A 20,240-nucleotide genomic window follows, 5' to 3' on the forward strand; every position below is an offset into this window, starting at 1 on the left:
TCCCTGTCCTGTTTTGTTCCTGAAAGACAAGTCAGTGAAAACCAAATTCATTTTTAAACTCACTGACTTTTATGGCAACATATAGCAAAATCAGCAGAAATAAGAAACAGACTGCCTATACGAAAAGTGACCACACCGTACATTTACTGACTTAATCCAGGGGTTGTTACTATGTAATAAGATACTTTGGTTGATCTTGTGTTATGCAGTATGCTAAATTACAGTTCTTTGTCTCTTTTAATCAAAATTTTATAATCCTAAGTATGTAACACCATCCAAAGCATTTCCAGAAATATAAAATTAATTAAAATGTAGCTACAATAAGCAAAAGTGGGTAATTTGTTCTATTGTGTTGTAAGATTATGATAATTTGATTCAACATCCACAGGGCAACTCTCAGCAGACCTTTGAATGGTGATGCACATTCTTTATTCATACATTGCTCACTGCCCTACAACCCACACATTTGACATTGTTATTGTATGTTCTTACAGACAATTACAAAGTGACACTTTCCCATTGCTCACAACACCTTGCTCTGCCCTGTCTCCCACAGTGCTTTGCTCTCTTGCTTCATGAATATCATGAATGAACAACAACATACAGTACATTTTTTATACATGCAGGACACATACACATAGTTACAATTCACTTGCAGGTTCAAGTAGTCAATCGTTTAAAACCTCAAACTGGCGCCATTTTGCAGAAAAAAGGCAGTCATGAGTTGTTATAAATTAGCACTGGACATCATTGTAACATTATTGGGATGAGTGACGAGAAATAAATCATTTTTTTCTCAAGTATAATAAGAACTTATGACTAGTTTTTATAGCGTCTTTAAACAATTGAAAAAAAAACGTGGATTTAAAAAGCAAAATGGGTTGTTGTGTCTTTGTGATCATTTGCTTTGGTATTAATCAAACTCTGCATTCCACATGCACATTCATGTGACAGGAACAGAGAGCACTGATGATTTCTTACACATCCCTCCATGGATTCGTGGATATCTAGTCTGGGCTCAAGTAAAAGAAGGACCTGTCACTGTGACTACACCAGTTTTTATGATGTGCAGACGCAATAAAAAATCAACACTTACTATTGAGAGACTGCACTGACGGTACTTTGGACACATTTCCTTGTACTTTGCACTTCCCTTGCAATTTCTTTGGCCTTTTGTAACGTCTGTGCAATTGATTTAATTAGTTAAGATTTTTTTTTTTCAAGAACAATTTCCTTGAGGGTAGAGCTGCATTTAAATATTTACCTTCAAAAGTGATAAATTGCGCATTTCTGTGTAGCCAGATTGGATTTAATGTCTCAGTTATAATAATTATAATCTAGATATGCATTGAATATGTTCTTTATTTTCCCTTTGTTTTGTTTTGGCTTTTTTAAAACTATTTTCAAAATGAACAAGAAATAAAAATTTTAAATGAAAAGAATTTTGTCACTATATTAAACAAAGTGCCCTGTGTACTGTAGTCTACTTTATTAAAACTGTTCAGTATTAGGATGGAGTGGGGGGTTGGGTGCTTTCCACCTTTGGGATGTCTTCACTGTTTAAATACAATCTGATTGTTAAGTAATTCTTATTTACACTCTGGCAAGCCTCTCTACAACAGACCGTGTGATCATATCCACAATCCAAATACATATTAACAAGTCTGAGCCTCACACGCTTATGATCATAAGCATTTTAACTGATTACAATTGCAGGACTAATATTAATATCACGATTGCTGTAATGCTGTTAAATTTAATCTGGTACTCTAATCCCTTCTGGCAGATTTGCACACTCATTTTCAGTAATCTCAGAGTCAGTAATTGTCATTTTCAGTATTTCTGAGAGTCTGTTTGCTCAGCACAGTTGACACTGCCACCAATGTGGCGTAATACTTTTTTAAAGCAGTTAAAACACAAGCGCAGCAAACATCACATGTACTTACAGTGCTCAGAACAAAATGCTTTACCACTCAATATGAATATTTGTTGTTGGACTCTCATTGAGAAATGAATGATCAAATAAGTCTAATTAAAAGAAAAATAAACAAATGCACGGCTTTCATAATTAATAGTTTGCACACTTTCACCAGTTGCATGTAATATGGATAAATGTTGTTAGAAAGCTGTTAATGCTAAAAGCAGCAAAACGGGCCCAGGTACACAGCACAAACTACGATCACGTTTCAGTGCAAGCCTACACAAAGTGCCATTGACCCCGTGTACATTATTTTCAGTAATCTACAGCATCAGCTTTCATGTAAATCTACATTTATGCAGGCTGACATGCTTCTCTTGCAGCGAGTATGACCTCCTCTCCTGTTTTGCATAGGGTCATGGGTCAGTGAAGTCATGCATTACCCCCGGAGGGAAGAGATCTAAGGGCCCCTCGGTGCAACAACACCCTAAAGGAAGTGTTATACCAGGAAGAGTGAGGCAAAAGCCTCATATCGTTATCTACTCAGTCGTGAACGTGCAGAAAGAGTTGCACTTTTTTCCATAATATTTGTTTCTAACTTCCTATTCTGTCACTCCATCAGTCCTCAAGCTCTCTACCTTAATGTCACAGTTTAATTTAGCCCAGGTCCACCTTCCATCCTCCAGGCTGCAGATCCTAGTTTGTCTCAGAACTCTATTTTGCAGGCGGGGAAAGTTTCATCCTGCATGGCAACGGTGCTGTTAGATCCCAGGACAGTGATTCCTAGTTCACGCTGTTTGTCCAAGGTCTGCTGGTACCACTCCTGCATCGACACCGATTCGAAGGTAGGGATCACTGTTACCTGGAGAAATACAAAAGGCCGCCTTTAGCCATTCAGTAATAGCTGATGATTTTAGCATTTGGAGGGATCTACAGAGTGTGGTTTGGGATTCAGTAACAGCCCAATTTTCATGGAAATGATCTCTGTGATTGCATTTTACATTTTCTCATTTTGGGGGAAAAAACACTTACATAATAATCTACTGTATAATGTTTCTACCTGCATAGAGTCTGGCCATGATATCTTTCCATCCAGCAGAGCATCCAGGGTTTGCCTCATTAGTTCCTCCCGCTCCGGGCTGTCACCGCTGATGATGTAGCAAGAAGAGCGAACACACTTGAAGAAGTCCACACTCACTGTGGGAGAGGAGGCTCCAGAGGGGGTATAAGCCAGGTCCACATACACACTGACTTCCCCAGCAGAGGTAGCCTTAGAGCCTGTGGCCGAAAGGAGAGGAGAAATTACAGCCTAATAGCGCTCATACCGAGACACAACACTTAAATGTTGAAGTTGCCCTTAAATTACGCAGGGCAAGAGAAAAAATCCCACTTCACAGCTCATACCTGGACTGGACGAGGATTTTGCTGGTGCTGATCGAGTGCTGGTGGAGGGGGTACGAGCTAAAGAGACGCTTCCTTTTGTGACTCCACTTTGGCTCCCTGTCCTGCTTTTCCCTGAGCCTGATTTTTGGGAGGCCTCAATGACCTGATCACAAAAAAGATCAAATGTAATACAAAGTTCAGTGGTAGATTTTGTTTAAATAGATTATGATTTAGACAATTTTATGGCCCAAATTTTTAAAGTAATAATTAGGTTACGCTTTACAAATAAAAATAACATGAGTCAAAAGGTCCACTTTGAGTATTTTGATGGGTTTTATGAAGTAACAGAAAACATTTTGTATCATATCAAAATGTCAGATATGTTGAAGCAGCCATTCATATAATAATCATTTTTACTCTTATAAAATAAAGACACAGGCTTTAACCTGTGGCCAAAACCAGTTGCGCTGATAGTATAATTAATCTTTCATATATTTTCATAAATCACATATTTTGCCTTCAATCTAGCAGACAAGATACATTCAGTAATTACTCGGACCTCTTTGTGTGACAACACAACAAAATAATTCAACCTGTCTTCAGCTTAGAAATACCACAATCCACCTGAAGCCACAATAAAGCTCATACATGATCTTAACACAGGCATGTGTTTCTGCTCACGAGACAAACTCACCCCTGCAAGTTTTTTTCCTCGCATGCCCGTGGCTTTTGCTCTCTTGCCATGAACATCTGAGTCAAACTGGGGAACTGGCATGGAGGCGTCAGGATGTGGAGGCAGAGGTGGACTGTCCCTGAGAGGTGCTGGAAGAGGGTCTGGCGGCAGAGCCTGATGGGTTAGGATGTTTTGTGGAGAATTAGAAGGCTCGCTACATGACTCATCCTCATCCGAGTCCAGAGCTCCGTCAGCAGTGGTGGACGGGCAGTCCTCAGTGCAGACAGGGGCGTTTGAGTCACTGGGTGACGTGTCCTTGGTGTTGTTATTGTTGTTGCCGTGCGGAGTAAAGGCTCCTCTGGAGGCCTCGCTGGTGCCTGAGCCGGAGTCGGGCTGTTTAAAATGTTTAAACTCACAGGGAGAAACCAAACACAGGTCTACATCATGACCTGAAGCCTCGAAATGAAGTGTGCTGGGAGCCAAAGGTCGTGCTGCCTCTGAACTCTGACCTAAAGATTTGAGAGGCTTCTTCATTTGTAAGGACATTCCTGCATAGTGGCTGCCATTGGAGTGAGAGTGATAAACGCTGTCATCGCCCTCTCTCTGGCTCCCAGTGGTTGGTCCCTGCTCAAAGGACATGGACAATGATTCATCTACCTCTGTGGACTGAGGTGAGCTCACCTCTGCTGGCATGGAGTGTGTAGTGGTGGTGGCAACAGAGGGAGACGGGTCTGAAGAAACTTCCTTAAGTGTCCCCAAAGGAAGAAAACTTAAATGCTTCTCTCTGGGATGTGTGGGATTCTCTGGAGTGCTTTTAGGATGGCATAGCTGCCCCTCACTTTGCCTGGATGACCCATTTGGCTGGTTAACATCAGCAGAATCTAGGCTACCCTGGGCTTGTAGCCGGCTAAGAGCAGACCTGTTGCACCAAACATCGTCTGGGGACAAACAGTAAGGAGTGTGGCCTGCGCTGTTGGGCCGTGAGTCGGGGGACGCTGGTTCTACGGTCTCCTCGTCGGGGCTGACAGGAGCCTGGTTCTCTGGAGAGGATCGCGAGGGTGGACTATATTTCAAAGCCCCATCAAGAAGCGTGTACTCAGTTGGAGTTAAGTCTAACTGGACTGTACGCTCATTCTTTGGTGCCTTGTTCAAAGGAGATGGAAATCCTACAACCTTTGCAGGTTTTGTAGCATTTCCAGGCTGGTCTACAAGGCTTTTCTGCAAGTCTGTATCAGCTCTCTCACCACTTCCAGGCATATGTTGCACTCCATTATCACCACTCCCTCCACTACCTGCTGCTTTTTCTACTGATCTGTCAGCTGTTTCATTACAAGTGTCTTCTTGGCTCAGGCCTCCTAGGCTCTTTTCATTTTCTGGATCACTGCTTTTCTGCTTATCTACCGTTTCCACCTGTGCCTCTTCTCGTTCGATTTCCTCCCTCAGCTTAAGAAAATCAGCTGTCATATCTTCAGGGGTAGACATTTTGGAGCCACAGGGATTTTCCTCGGGGTCCATTTTTTTATTTTCCTGCTCAGTAACAGTGCACTCTGGATCAAGGATTTCTGGCACAGCTCTAGTGTCAGATTTGGCTGAGTCATTATTTGGCAGTGCACTGTTGACATGCAGCTTCTTGCTATCATTTGCTTCCTTTCCTGGTAGCTTTTTTGCTTTCTTCTCTCCTATTTTAGAGTCATTCTTTGCTTCTTTTTTGAGCTTCATTTTATTTTCGTTCTTTAATTTGGAGGGAACACCATCCTTCTTGCTCTGACTGTTCTTTCTAGCTATGCTCCCTTCTTTGTTGTCAGTCTTCTCCTCTTTTTTCCCATCCTTTCCTCCTCCTTTTTTGGAAGTATTCTTCTCTGCTGCTTTATCCTTTATGCCTGTCTCTTTTATTTTGGTTTTATCAGTCTCCATCATGCCAGTTCCATTTAATGCTTTTCCTTTTTCCTTTGAAGACACATCCTTACCATCTCCACGCTCTTTCCTTTGTTTGTGTGTTCCCTCCTTTCCTTGTGACTTGACACTGTCCTGGCTCTCTGTCCTCTTGGTCTTTTTCTCTTCTCCTAGTTTCTCTAAGTCTCCCATTGTCACTGTGGGTTTCTGGAGAAAGGCCAGCCCCTTTAGCTTTTCCAGCCCCTGCAGCAGCTTTGCCTGTGGGGTAATGCCAGGGAAAAGCACCCTGACCACCTTCTCTTGAGGACACGCTGGATGCCACACAAGCAGAGCACACACAGAGGTGAGGGCGGTGAGAGGGAGAGTTTGGGATTTAGATGCTGATGATACTCCATCGGGCCAATTTTGCATGAATGTCTGGTATTCCTGGTTGTTTTTGCCTGGGTTTAGTATGTATAAATCCAGCTGTCCCACTCCCATCTTTTGGAAAAGGGTTAAGGGCTCAAAGGGGACTCCTTGCGGTCGAAACATTGGTTGCGGTCTGATGTCTAAATTCTTTAACAGCTGTAGGGTTAGAGCAGCCTGCTGGGTGCTCTTCAGTACATTGTCCACACCTGACAGGAGAATAATGATAACTTGTATAACCAATCAGTCATATCATTGTTTTTAGCAGTTAAAAATGTCATGAGATAACATGCACAAGTAGATGTTGTTGGTGCTTGAACATTACACTGATTGCTCAGTGCAAAACAAAACAGAAAGTAAATAAATGAACAAATGATATTAATATAAATGCATTTATCAGAAAAAATGATTGATAGCTGATATTAACAGTTTGGTTATTTTTTCAATTTTTACTCTATTGTTGTTTTATTGCAGCACTCACAGGGCTGTTGTTCCACCTGCAACCTGCTGGGGGCATTAAAGAACACAACCCCAAGCTCTGGAGAGATGAGCTTCTTACACGAGTCCTCTGTGGAGCAGTATAAAGAAAGAAAGAGAGCCACAATGTGTTATTTCAGAAAATGAAACAAATAAAGAGAGCATAATTTACTCATTATCCCCTGTTATGCTACCTATGACGTCAGTTCTCAGCTCCTGCTCAGCCACCTTCCTCTCCAGGAAGGAGACGACACCAGGGAGGTTCTCTGTCCCGACATGCGTCAACAAAACAGCATCAACTCTGTCGAGGTGGCGGACCAGCTTCCAGAAGCAGGCCTGAGAGTCCGAGCCTCCGTCCACCAGCACCGTAAACCCGTTAACGGCAAAGAAGGCACAATCACCACGGCCAGCAGGGAATACGTAACAGCAGGGGCGGGACAGCTTGAGGAAACCCACAGTGGTAGGAGGCGGCAGCAGGTCAAAGGGGGAAGAAGGACAAATGGTGCAAGAGATGAGTGACGTGAATTTCCCCAGAGCTTCCATCGCAGGCAGCACCTCTGGGGGATTGATGCAGAGACTGAAAGGACCTTGCAGGGGCTGGTTTTCCACAAGAGTCTTTCTCCACTGGCCAATGTTGGGACAACTGAGGGTCAGATGGATCCTGCTGGGTGGAAGTGAGGAGGCAGAGCTCTCCTGGTCAAAAGACTGAAGAGAGACAAGTTCCCAGCATTATATATACAATTTTTAATTTTATCCTTCACAATTTACAGTAAAGTCGCTCAAAGCTATATCTTAGTCATGTCAGTGGATAGCGCCTCACATTTATTAAACAGGCAAATTTATGGGATGGTCATTTTAAATGCTGATCATATTATGTGATTATGATTTTTATAAAAAATGAGAAGATACTAAATACTGGTTGGGATCTTTATAAACTCTCAATATCAGGATCATCCTCAATAATACATTACAGCCCCGTTTTTAAAGTATCATTTGGATGTTAGGTCAAACTTCACTGTTGTGAGAACTTGATGTTTACCCTTCACTGCAAATTTTAAGAGTTTTGCACTATTTATTAAAAGATCATTTTTCAAGACCACAGTCCAGGAACTCTTAACAATTTTCTGACCCTGAAACTGAAAGAATGATCAGTAATATGAGAAGATAATCATTAGTCACTGCTCTGAATTAAGCCTGGATTTGTAGGTGGTAATAAAGGTTTACTTTAAAACTGTACTATTGTTACATGTATAATTTTAAAACCTCTGTGTGTGCTTGAAAACATGATGCTTGTTTTTAAGCGTGTACTCTTAACATATTCTGATATTGTCTATATGCAGTGTTCCGGTCATTTGGGCTTCAAGGTGTGGCAAGTTTGTGCATTCAGAATTATAATTGCAACTTTGTGGTTAGGTGTATACCTGTTCTGTTAAGATTTGTTTCAGTTGGTATGGTGAAAACAGTCCTCTGTTAAAAAGCACGTCTCCGCTTTCCTCCTCACTCAGGCCAGCCAAGATCAGCAGCTTATGAGCCGATTCTCTGGACAGGAACGCAAACACCTGACCAGGGAACAGAAATGGAAAAAAATCAGGCCTAATCGAAAGTCAACAGAAAAGCAGTGAAGATAAATGTAAAAATATAGATGGAGAAAAATCAAAGAATAGTAAACAGTACTGTGAAAATGCATGAAATACTCTTAGGCAGGCTTTCTTGTAATTTCTTTAAGAAATGTTCTGCAAGTATCTTGAAAGAAATTCAAATCACCTGGTTAGTGCAAAAAAAAAAACCAAAAACCAGTATTTTATGAATATCAAGTTGTCTTAACTTTGGTATTATTTGTAGGTTTGACTAAAGAAATTGGAACAAATGTTGTGTTTTATAACAGACTGCTAGTAATGAAGTGCCTGAAGATACAATTTAAAATAGGCTCTTTTCTATATTGTCTGTTATGTATTTACACCAAACCGGTTCATGTCTTGAATTAGATGTTGTTTTATGCTTGAATGATTCATAAATCAGCATTAAATAGCTTAAAAAGATCTTCTGAAATGCTCAGGTACAAGGATGGACCAAAAATGAGTGAAAAGGCAATGTCAATGTCAAAAAGACAAACTGTATAAGAGCTTCAGAAATCCTGGAGAACTATTGCTCAAGACTACTTTTTTTTTTAAACTATAAGACAGTTTGGTTCCTTGGAAGCAAATTATAAAGAAATGAAGGGTCTCTCAAGACATTTGCACAGCTCTGTACATCAAATGTCACACATGTCACAAAGATGTCACACCCTTGTTTAGCTGTTTTGTGATTACATTCCAGGATTACTCCATAACAAAGTAAATGAGTAGCTACAGGCCTCATTTTTACCATGCAAAAAAATGTGTATATTGAGTATAGACCAATCAGCCACCACATTTAAAACGCTGATAGTGTTTATCACTGATCATCTAAATGCAGCGCAATGTTGTGAATTGAAATCTTGGATTTGAATTTGTTGCCACTTTGAATTCTTTGTACTTTTTTTAACTTTATGCACAATCTACTACATGGTTATTTTTATTTTTGGAGTCTTGCGTTTAGGTCACAATCGTGCAAAAACATAACAAAGGTAACATGTCTGTGCCCCGATATGACAGAGCTGTTATATTAGGTTAGGTTCCTCTGAAGGCACATGCATAACTGCACAATGGTCTTCATCAGTGTGCAGTTATGACTTCGGTCAGTTTGAAATTTAGAGCAAAACGTAAATGCACCGCAAAAAATATTCAACAGATTTTCAGAAATGCAGTATATTATCATAATAGCCAGGTATTTCTCAATATGATGGAGAGGCAAACTTTTGTGCATGGAAGAAAATGTAATTGATTGAGCCCCAACATCCCCTCTCTGGTCTGTGTTAGGCCAGAAATAGTCAATAACAGCCACGGCCAGACAGCCGGGGAAATGTTCCAAAACCAGTGAACTGCCACATGGCCCTTTTATCTACTGACTGGTGTGCAAACGTGTTGGACTGTCTGTGCTTCCACATGACAAATTGTGTGCTAATTGGATTCTGGCAGTGATGATTTGAGTTAATTGTGTTTTAGAGCATGCCGGTGCTTTTGATATGAACACGAGGTGACATACGAGGTTAGCGTTTTTCACAGAAAGCTCAACAAATCTGGATCCCACGTAAAAACAGGGGAATAGTGTTTAAAGTTTGGGGGAAGAGGGTGAGTGTTTTGGTATATTGCACCTTGCTTTGAGATGTTGCCTATTATACATATTATACTACATACAGTAGCCCAGTTATAGTGTGGAAGTATTTGAGATAATAATGTTGTAATTTTGCATAGTTATTCAAGGCATCTACAGCCTAATGAAAATAATGTACATGTATAAATTCCTGTTGCACCTGCTTAAACATAGTGATGGCAATAAAACAACAATTCATACATTTGGGAAATTATTATATTCAACTTATTTCTGAATAACTGAATCATTTTAACACAGCATCATTTTGTCAGCTGCCACCCGAGGATTTATCCCCTCACCTCTGAATGAACCTGGTCCTGAGATGGACTGATCACCACCTGAGTGTCCAACACTCTGGTACAGTGACGTAGACACTTATGCCCTGAAGAGGCAGAGAGAAAAATAAGAAGAGATATAAAGAGAAGGACAAACAGACAGCCACAGGGATGCAAACAAGAGGGAGATAAGCCGACAGGTCCGAGCATTGAGTGACAGACTGGAAGCAAATAGGAGAAGAGGAGAAAGTGAACTGGGCTAATCGGACGGGTGATTGACTCACTGGGTGAAAAAGAGAAAGTAAGAAAAGTGGAACAGCTGAGTCAGAAGGATTGTCTGAGGAAGAGATGCCAAGTTTCCTCAATCTGAGAAGGACATCCAGTCTGAGAGGCTGGACTGGGTGAACAGCTAAGAATACAGAGGCGTACTTAGCCGACTGGAATTTCATGACCCAAATATGAACAAATGTTTCTCAGTCTTTTTACACAAAGGGAAACAGAAAGGGCTATTTTCCCTACATGACATTTTGCATAATTCAACCAAACATTTAAAATTCTGGGAGAATATGTCTTTTCCTTTCCTTGACAATAATTAGACATATATCTCTGTTTCTGTACACTAAAAAATGAAACTACAAACACCATCTGGCTAACTTAGCTTAGCATAAAGACTGGAAATGGGAAAATGACTAATATTTCTGTAACACATGTAAAAATTAGAAAATAGCATCACATATCACATAGCATGTGAAGGCTGGGAGCAGTGACTTCCTGGAGTCTCCACTGGTGGTTAATGTAAAACCTCAACATGCTGATTCACCACTCTGGTAAATGTGAGGGCTCAGGAGGCAGGATTGTTAGTATTATTAGTATTATAGCAAGATACATAGTTTTGACACTGAATGCAAGTGAGTGCTATTGATTGTTGTCTAACTTTTGGACAAGAAATTAAATAAATGCATGCCTCACACTATTCATTTCTGTAGTCGATCTTATTATGGAAGCTATACTACAGTGCAGGCAACCTCTCTGGATAGACAAATGTCTGCTCTTGACCATTTTCATCACTTCACTTTACACGGATCAGCTGTGACACAACTGTTTAATTCTTTTTGTCTGTCTTTTTTCCTGTGCTCAGCTGTCCTTAATTGCCAACCATACAGAGAGAACGAGAGGTGGCAAAACTTGGCTGCAGGTTTCTATTGTTTTCTGTGTCGTGGGCCCACCCATGCTCAACAATCGCCCTGTCTGGCTGCTTGTCCACTTTCCTTCCTTCCTTCCTTAGTGACCCCAGATTGGCTGAGCTGAAATATTGCCATGGCAATGGGAGTTTCCCCAGTAGGGCCAAAGAGTTTGGCAAGAAAGATGACTTAAATCTTACCTGCACTCTTGAAAGATGCCGTGTGATGGGAGAGGAATTCTTGGAGGTAGAGGTTCAGGTTACAGGATTTTAAGTCCACATCCCATGACCGAATACCTGACAGCAAGAAAGTTAGAGGCTATACTGTCACATGGTGCAATGTGATAAAAGCCTACACATGTCCAAGTATTCGCAAAATATTAAAACTGGCTGTTATAATCGTAGCTATCCCATAGTATATTTTATTTCAATATTTAATGCATTCAACCAAATCTGCTCTCTCTTTTTAACATAGTACAACGAGTATCATTGTATCTTGCAATCTGTCATATAAACACGATAAAGAGTCTGTAGCATTTACTTTCAGCTAATTATACACATTAAATACAGAATGTACCATCTTATATTGTACATGTAAATGTATTTTCTGTTTTTAGCTGACAAGTGAGGAGAATTTGAGGTTTTTCTTTGAAACACGTGACAGTCAGCTGAATGTGGTTGGCTTTTAGACTGCTAAAGACACATGATGAAGACTGAAAAACTGGAGGACACTATAGCAGATGATTTTCCCAATCTGTAGGACAAACAGTTGTTAAATTATTATTTTTATGATTAACCGATGAAGAAATAATCTTTAGCTACAGATGTACATTCAAAAAACTGGGCTGTTTGTTCAGTTCATGAAAAGTTGATGACATTTTTGAAGTACATAGCTTTCACCAGAGTGTAATGAAATGTTAATTGGCCCAGTTAGCTACAGTGCAGGAATATGAGTCAGTCTGTTTTTCTATCTGTGTCTGTCCTCGTGGTTTCTCTTCAATTTCCCTATCTATCCTGTTTTACATGAACTGTCTGCTACACATGCTGGCTTCCATAAAATGTCTACAGCTGCAAAACAGCAAAGCAATAAAACATAGACTGTAATGGATCGTTATGAGTACGCACTGTCTGGTCTGCAGCATCCACAATTACAGCTGTGCATAAATGCACAAAGGTTAATGGGACATCGCTTACAAGTGGCTGTGTGTGGACTGAAAATCCCCGGCGCAACATTTCCCTCAAAGCTTGTCCTTACATAACTAAAAACTAAAACTGAGGCGAAAGGCAAAGCACCCACTCCAGACAGCTTTTAATTATAATGTGTCCGGAGGGATGAGGGGGTGATGCTGATGGTGGAGTGTCGCCAGATGACGCATCCTCGGTCAGTACGGTGGGGAAAAATTGCATAAAAAAAACTGCAGTGTGCTCAGTATATCACCGCAAGTGATGATTTGGGCAAGAAGAACTTGCAGGAAGCTGTTTTTTTTGTAATACAATTGTATAGGAAAAAGCAAAATGGCATACAGCAGCTATTGGACGCGGGCTGAAATAAACCTACCTCGCTCTATCTCCCTGCTGATGTGTTCCGTCTGCCTGAGGCGAGCGGTCCGTCCGATTATGATGAGCAGGGAGTATTTATGGAGGCAAAAGTCGAGGTTTGCGGTAGCGGCGCGCTTCGGCTCCTCCTGGACCTCCCTCTCCAGCACCCGGCTGGACGCCATGTTGGAAAATTGCGCTTCTATGTGATGTCATTGAAAAAGCCTGACAGCGCCTTTTATTACAGGGATGACAGCTGCTGTGCTGGAATTCAGCCGCGCATCAGTGAATGGGCAGGAAGAGGCTGAATTATTGATCACACGTGGCAAAGGGATCAATATCTATTTTTATTAATCCCATTGTAAATTACTTCCATGTATATTTTATAATATCCCATGCAATATTATTACCGCAAAGGTGCAGCAGTAACACTCTACAGACCCTTGAATTCAAGTTCATTTATTGGTATTTTCATCTTACAAATCTATTTATAAACTAACTGTGCGGTATTTCCAACAATCAGGGGAAAAGAAATAAATATAGTAAAATATTATGACCAAAAAAAGTCTTCCACAAGATGCCGCAATGATTAACACAATGATGTGACACAATAATTAACACGGACGAGAGAAATAAAAATTAAAACGACAGACTCACAAAAACTCTTATTCATAACAGTCAATGTTTATAAAGGCAAAAAAAAAAAGAGTCACATTCTACAGCATTTTATTTTCTATCACAAATGTATTGAACAGTAGAAGCAGACCTTCCTGTCATTTCTCACATTCATCTTTTTTTATCAGCCCTGAACTCTTTCGTTATTTCTTGTACTTCTGTTATCTTTTTTTTTCCTCATCACAAACATTTCAGAACATAGAAGTTACAAGTAGTCCCCCGTGGACAGCTACACAGCGTGCCAATACGCGCGCCTTTACGCACGGCGCACGGCTCCCCTGCGTCACACTGAAAGGGTAACATAAAATTAGTACACTGTAGACAAAACATTGTAAATTTTTTGCGATTTATAGAATTTAAAAATCTTGATTAGATAAAAACAAACGTCTAAAAATCCTCATTTTTTTCTGACTGTTGTAAATTCAGAGAATCTTAAATAAGAAAATGAAATCTAACAGGTTTCGTGCTGTTTTATTTCTCATTTGTCTGCTTACCGAAGGTAACCATCCATGCTTTTTCTCCAAGGGCATCTCTTTGCTCCTCAGCTTCTCCAGAACTTCTTGCAATGCGTCAATCTGCACAGGGGGGGATAAAAAGTCATATTATCAAAAAACGTTTACTATGGACTTTGTTTTTAAGAAAATTGTTGTTCAAATAATTTAAATACCCTAAATACAGAAAAAAAATCAACATCCTTCTTTATACAAATTAAATCGACTTAACCCACATCCCCAACAAAAGCTCTCACCAAGTCTTTCTCTTGTTGAGTTTTCAGGGTGAAATCCAGTGAGCGCGTCTCCAGTGAGGAGTCCTCTGCGCGAACGAGGTACAGGTAGGCGTAGCAGCAGGTGACCGCGAGGAGGAGAGTCCGCGCACTGACCATTGTGTTCAGACACATAAAGGAGGAGTCCTTCTCTTCAGCGGGTGGAGCTCTTTTCCAGTAGACAAACGCTTCTTTGGAGTGTTGAGGATGGATGTCTTTTGTCCACAGAAACTGTCTTTATAGGCTCTTTGCAAGTGCTGCTGACATCAGCCAGTCTTTGAAATATTCATGGAAACTTTGACATGGATGACACTGCTCGGCACCTTTGCATCTTTAACAGGAAGCGATAAGAGAAGATGAAAGCCAAACGTCGATGTGAGACATTAAAATTTGTGAAAGTGATGATGAAACCAAAGAGTAATTAAACTCCTTTATCTAAAACTTTTTATCCCAGTCTTCCAATCAATTTCAGTTAACTGATCCCATTGAATTCCCAACAAATCACATTTTTTTCCACCTGTTTCTGTGGCCTTTTTGGTTAATCACATATCTGACTCACTGATGCGTCACATTGATGTGTCAGAATCAGAGTGAGAAATCAAGTAAAACAGCTAATCTGCATTTTGATTGCACAGTTATCGAAATAATAAAACAACAAAAAAGACAACAACAGAATTGTTTCCAATTTTTGAAAGTGGTGTTTTGCAAAGCCCTGATAATTTCACTGAAAAATACAATTTACTGCGTAAAATGCACAACAAGGAATCCACTGGGGAGATTTTATGACTTGCATTTGACACTATAAATTACAGATTACCAATGAAAAGGTTAGGAATTTACAATATTAGCCTAATGGGATAGCACACTCGTGGCCACAGTTATCTTGATGATAAGGGTCAGTATGTGCAAACAAAATATCTGTTTTGGTGTAATTTAACTTTTTTCTTTCAAGTTTGCTATTGGTGAAGTCTAATAAATGTGCTCTCATTCAGAAAGTAGACCCTAAATGGGTAGTTCTAAAAATTTAATGCTTCCATCTATACATGGTGTTGTCTCATTTTAATTCAATTCTTTGTCTTTAAAAAATAGTAATAATAGCAGAAACAAAAGTCCTTAATCTTAAAGTCAAACTTTATTCATATCTTATTCTTATTTAACGATCTGCCCTTCTGATGTCACTGCTGTTCTGCAAAGTTTAAATCAGACAGGCTGACCAACACAGAGACCAATATGTAATCAAGATACAATTTCCTTTTGTAGGAATAACCTTAACCCTCCCCTTACCCTCCCAAGAGTAATGGGAATGAATATGTGAGGCTGTCAGGCTTCTGTTTACACACCAAACCATATTACTGACCCCCATATCACTGACAAATCGTTTTACGCCATTTACCATGCTGGTCATGATCCCTTTCACTATGTTGGAAAAAAAAAGACAAAGCAGACAGCACCTGAGGGCCCTGTTCAATATATAAAGCTTATATGAGTCATTCAGGTAGAATGGCAGCAAAGGATAAAGGGATTTGGGGGGTTTGAAGGAGAGAACTGTAAAAATCCAAGTAATTCAAGTCGTTATACATGTATTTCCCTTGACAATGATTTTTTTTATAATAAATGTATTCAATATCCATTGTTAAAATATTTTGTTGTTGCTGTTGTTTCTCACTTTTACCGCGCGGGGGCGAGCGCAATTTGGAGGAGGGAAGCAATTGAACAAGCAACCGGAAGCTTATCTTGCAGTTTACAAGAGGTGTTGCGACTTTCCAGCGTTTTTTTTCTGTACGTTTGGGTAACAGCAACAGTAAAAAATGTCCGAAAGAAAAGTATTGAATGTAAGTATATGAACTCTAAAACTGGTACTTCACTGCTGTTATTAAAATACTATAGGACCAGAGCAGGTTGGCGTTAGCATTGAAGCTAAGTGTGGCGTTTTTTATAGTTTCTGTTTAATTTAACTAAAAGCTGGTAGGTAGCGTTGCTTTTTCAACTACTGTTACTACGTTAGTGTGTATCAAGACTATATTGTAATAAAATTAGACATTATTAGTCTAATGGCTACAAGTTTGTAAGCTAACCTATGTGTTTTGCTATCCACAGAAATACTACCCTCCGGATTTCGATCCGTCCAAAATCCCGAAGCTAAAGCTCCCCAAAGATCGTCAGTATGTGGTCAGATTGATGGCTCCATTTAATATGAGGTATGCTTGTCTTACCCACGTATATCTAAGAAGTTGTTTCCTGGTTACACTTCTGAAGTTTAACTTTCTTACAATGAAATGCAGCTAATGTTGTAAAGGATGCTGTTATGAATACACAACCAAACAACATGCGAGAAGGCGAACAAAAACGCCCCCTGGAGCGTTATGAATGGACTGGTACCAACAGTTGTGGTCAGACATATACACTCATCATAGGCATGACTGTCATGGTAATTCTGGGCTTTTAATGAACATGCAAAACAATCTTTAGATCACATTCACCCACTCAGACACAGCCACTGTAGTAACCTGGGACCTCATGACTGTTTGCATACTTCGGTTCACATCAGTTTCAGAGATTTAACAAATAGGATTTTAAACAGTGGGATGTGTTTAAAAAAGTAACATCTACTCTTTTTAATAACTCTGGTAAATGACCTTCATCCAGCACATAATAATAATCTTTTAACATTTTTTCCAGTTTCAGAAAAAATGAGCGTATATCATGCTCTTGGAATGACTATATGACACAAACATTGTATTTTTCAAGTTGTTGGAGAAGGTAGAGCTGTTTTAGAGCTTTCTTTCCAAATAGAGACTTCCAGGTCCAGTTTATTCATGGCCTTAACATATATATTTCTGCTTTTTAGTGACTTAAGCGTACAGTGTTAAGGTTATTTCTAACTGTCAAAGCAGGAATCTTGGTTGGTTTGGTTTATATGAATGTAAGTCTATTCATTAGATATATGGCTTATTTGCAGTAAAACAGGGTTGCTGCTCACTTATAGGACCTTTTTTTGGCTTCTCTAAATTACTCCTGTCACTACAGTGTCATCATTTCTTCTACTTTGCAGGTGTAAAACATGCGGTGAGTACATTTACAAGGGGAAGAAGTTCAATGCACGCAAAGAGACCGTTCAGAATGAGACCTACATGGGACTGCCTATCTTTCGTTTCTACATCAAATGTACCCGCTGTCTTGCTGAAATTACATTTAAGGTAAGTGTGAATGATCTGATCATCGAAGTTGCAAGAGATATCTCAGAGATATCACTTATATTGGGCATAAAATACCCGTTGACAATGCTATATCTTATGATGACGTCATAGACTGACCCAGAGAACACAGACTACGCCATGGAGCATGGCGCAACGCGGAACTTCCAGGCAGAGAAACTCATTGAGGAGGAGGAGAAGAGAATCCAGCAGGAGAGGGAAGAAGAGGAACTGAACAACCCCATGAAGGTTAGTGTTTTAAAAGTCATCCTCTGTTCTTACTTAAATTGGCACATGAAACACAGAATGAATGGTTTCCCAATCCTCGACCAGGTGCTGGAGAACCGCACAAAGGATTCAAAGTTAGAGATGGAGGTTTTGGAGAACCTGCAGGAGTTGAAGGAGCTGAATCAGAGACAGGCTCTGGTGGACTTTGAGGGAATGATCGACCAGTACAGAGAGATGGAGAAGAGGGAGCGGGAACGGGAGAAAGAGGAGGATGAGCGTGAAATGAAGTGAGTTGTGCATGCTCAGAAAAATTGTCTGATTTTTTTTTTTATTTTTTTTTTTTTGAACAATCTCAAGCATGTTTCATATTTAATTGAAAATGTTTTTTGCTATAATATCTAATACATAGCTAGATGTATATGTGGAAATTTAAAATTACACTGTGCTTTGTTCAACAGGGAGATGTTGGATCGTGCTCTCGTGAAAAGACTCAGAGAGTCTGACTCTGATTCAGAAACAGAAGAAGAGAGCAGCAGCAAACAGTCAAACAAGTCCAGCTCAGACAAACCAACAGACATCCTCACTGCTGACAAACCAACAGAAGCAGAGGTCTGTATAGCCACCCACATGTGACATATCTAAATATCTGTCAAGATTATTTAGTCATAATCCTCAAGGTTTCAGTGACTGCCTCTTCATTTTCCTGTTTTACCTCCAATGTTTCAAAGTTTGAATAAAGAACTATGATTTTCATTTTATAGTTTAGAGTCTGGAGATCAATATATTGAGCTGGGTTTTCATAAACCCAGTCACCTAACACAGACCTCTCATGACACATGTGAACGTGATCCAGAAATATGGCCATCTTCTGTGGCCCAAACCTAGCTTAAAATTGACTGAGGCAAAGTGAAAAGCAATAATGCTGAAAAGGTTTTCGAGTGAGTAACATATTCTTCCATCCAGACCATGTCTTTCTGGGAGAGCTTTGCATATTTCAGCAAGACAATGCTGCATCTATTACAACAGCATGGCATTGTAGTAGAAAAGTCCAGGTGCTGAGCTGGGCTGCCTGCATTCATCAGTGGAAAACATCTGCACAGTCATGAAATGAAAAATATGCCAAAGACTGCTGAGCAGCTAGAATCTCTTATCAGACGAGAATGAGAGAAAATTCCTCTCCTAAAAGTCCATCAGCTGGTTGCTAACAAACTATTGTTAAAGACGAGGTGATACTACACAGTGGTTTTCAGTTTAAATGTTAAATATGATGTTCTGTTTTCATTTACATACTTTCTCAGCTTCTTTGGAAGAGGGTTTATATGTAAGGTTGTGGCAGTTAAGGCCAGTGACTTTCACAATGCTCATTGTCTTTAAATACAGAATTCCACAATCACAATGTACTTAATGAGAATTTTCTATGTGTTGCTGACCGAAAAGCTTTGGGCTGTGTTTTCCTCATCCTTTCTACAGGGAGCTTCAGCTGGAGGAGCAAAGAAGGCCAAGGTGGAGAGCTGGGAGAGGAGTGTCGGGACGCTGGGTGGTAAAGGAGCATTAGGTTCACTGATTGTCCGAAAGAAACCAGTAATGACTGTGAGCAAACCCAGTTCAGTAACGGAAACTGCTGCTCCTATCTCACAGACAGGTAACACATCGTTATCCTGCACACTTTGGCCTCTTTTATTTGAAGTCTCTGGCATTTTGTACTTGACTTTTGTTTTTCTCTCACCAAACTATGTCCTTCGTGTTGGTACTTGTTCACATCTTTAATCAAAAGTTAGCTTTTTCTTCATTGTAAGATAGTCTTTGTTTGTCTTGTTTTTCAGATTCAAAGCCAGCGACGACAGACGCTTCTAAACCCGTCACCACACAAAATGGGTCATCATCCCTCAGCCTGTTGGGAGCGTATTCAGACAGTGACAGCAATGACAGCGAATGAGAACAAGATGACTCAAGTGACTGACATACAATACAGTGCTTAAGCCCTGTTTGTAATGCTGTACAGATATTGAAATCTCATATAAATCAGCTTAAGGATTCCCCCCCCCCCCCCGTTCTTTAAATCCAGTCAGATCCACAGAAAAATGGGTCTGTTTGTCCTGTGACTATACCACCTGTATATTTTAATGTTTATTAAAATGTCTGTACTGTTTGTATGTAGCATTTTTTTTAACTCCGTGTCTTAAAAGCATATTATAATGCTGGTGTTTCCAAGCCAGCAGAGAAACATATGTGCAACATATTGGGTTATTTCTCAGCTTGTCCTTGGTCTTGAGGTCCATGCCCTAAACGCACCACCAAAGAGCCATCCAGGTCCAGGAGGGGGCATCCTAATCTAGTCTCCAAACCAATTCAACGGACGTCTTTCATTGTGGAACAGTAGAAGTTCTGCTCTTGTAAATGAACAAGCTC

The 20,240-nt window shown here is 40.1% G+C and overlaps 3 protein-coding genes across 3 annotated transcripts; 1 reads left to right on the plus strand and 2 right to left on the minus strand.

Moving 5' to 3' along the window:
* Window positions 1-412: 412 nt before the first annotated feature.
* LOC101479756 (microtubule-associated protein 1S) lies at window positions 413-13,195 on the minus strand. Its single transcript, XM_004540254.5, has 10 exons — window positions 12,994-13,195; window positions 11,637-11,732; window positions 10,280-10,362; window positions 8,171-8,308; window positions 6,944-7,454; window positions 6,754-6,840; window positions 3,996-6,481; window positions 3,323-3,464; window positions 2,979-3,196; window positions 413-2,780 (listed from the first exon to the last, which is right to left on the minus strand). The coding sequence occupies exons 1-10, from the start codon at window positions 13,154-13,156 to the stop codon at window positions 2,625-2,627; spliced, it is 4,080 nt and encodes a 1,359-aa protein (XP_004540311.2). The 5' UTR covers window positions 13,157-13,195; the 3' UTR covers window positions 413-2,624.
* A 229-nt stretch (window positions 13,196-13,424) lies between these two features.
* On the minus strand, window positions 13,425-16,732 carry LOC101480240 (cocaine- and amphetamine-regulated transcript protein). Its single transcript, XM_004540255.2, has 4 exons — window positions 16,623-16,732; window positions 14,395-14,740; window positions 14,141-14,221; window positions 13,425-13,934 (listed from the first exon to the last, which is right to left on the minus strand). The coding sequence occupies exons 2-4, from the start codon at window positions 14,542-14,544 to the stop codon at window positions 13,827-13,829; spliced, it is 339 nt and encodes a 112-aa protein (XP_004540312.1). The 5' UTR covers window positions 14,545-14,740; window positions 16,623-16,732; the 3' UTR covers window positions 13,425-13,826.
* yju2 (YJU2 splicing factor homolog) lies at window positions 16,101-19,980 on the plus strand. Its single transcript, XM_004540256.3, has 8 exons — window positions 16,101-16,241; window positions 16,507-16,607; window positions 17,462-17,606; window positions 17,718-17,852; window positions 17,937-18,118; window positions 18,290-18,440; window positions 19,302-19,473; window positions 19,655-19,980. Exons 1-8 carry the CDS (start codon window positions 16,218-16,220, stop codon window positions 19,765-19,767), a joined length of 1,023 nt encoding a protein of 340 aa, XP_004540313.1. The 5' UTR covers window positions 16,101-16,217; the 3' UTR covers window positions 19,768-19,980.
* Window positions 19,981-20,240: the final 260 nt, after the last annotated feature.

The sequence above is a fragment of the Maylandia zebra genome, linkage group LG19 (assembly GCF_041146795.1).
Source record: "Maylandia zebra isolate NMK-2024a linkage group LG19, Mzebra_GT3a, whole genome shotgun sequence".
Lineage (NCBI taxonomy): Eukaryota > Metazoa > Chordata > Actinopteri > Cichliformes > Cichlidae > Maylandia > Maylandia zebra.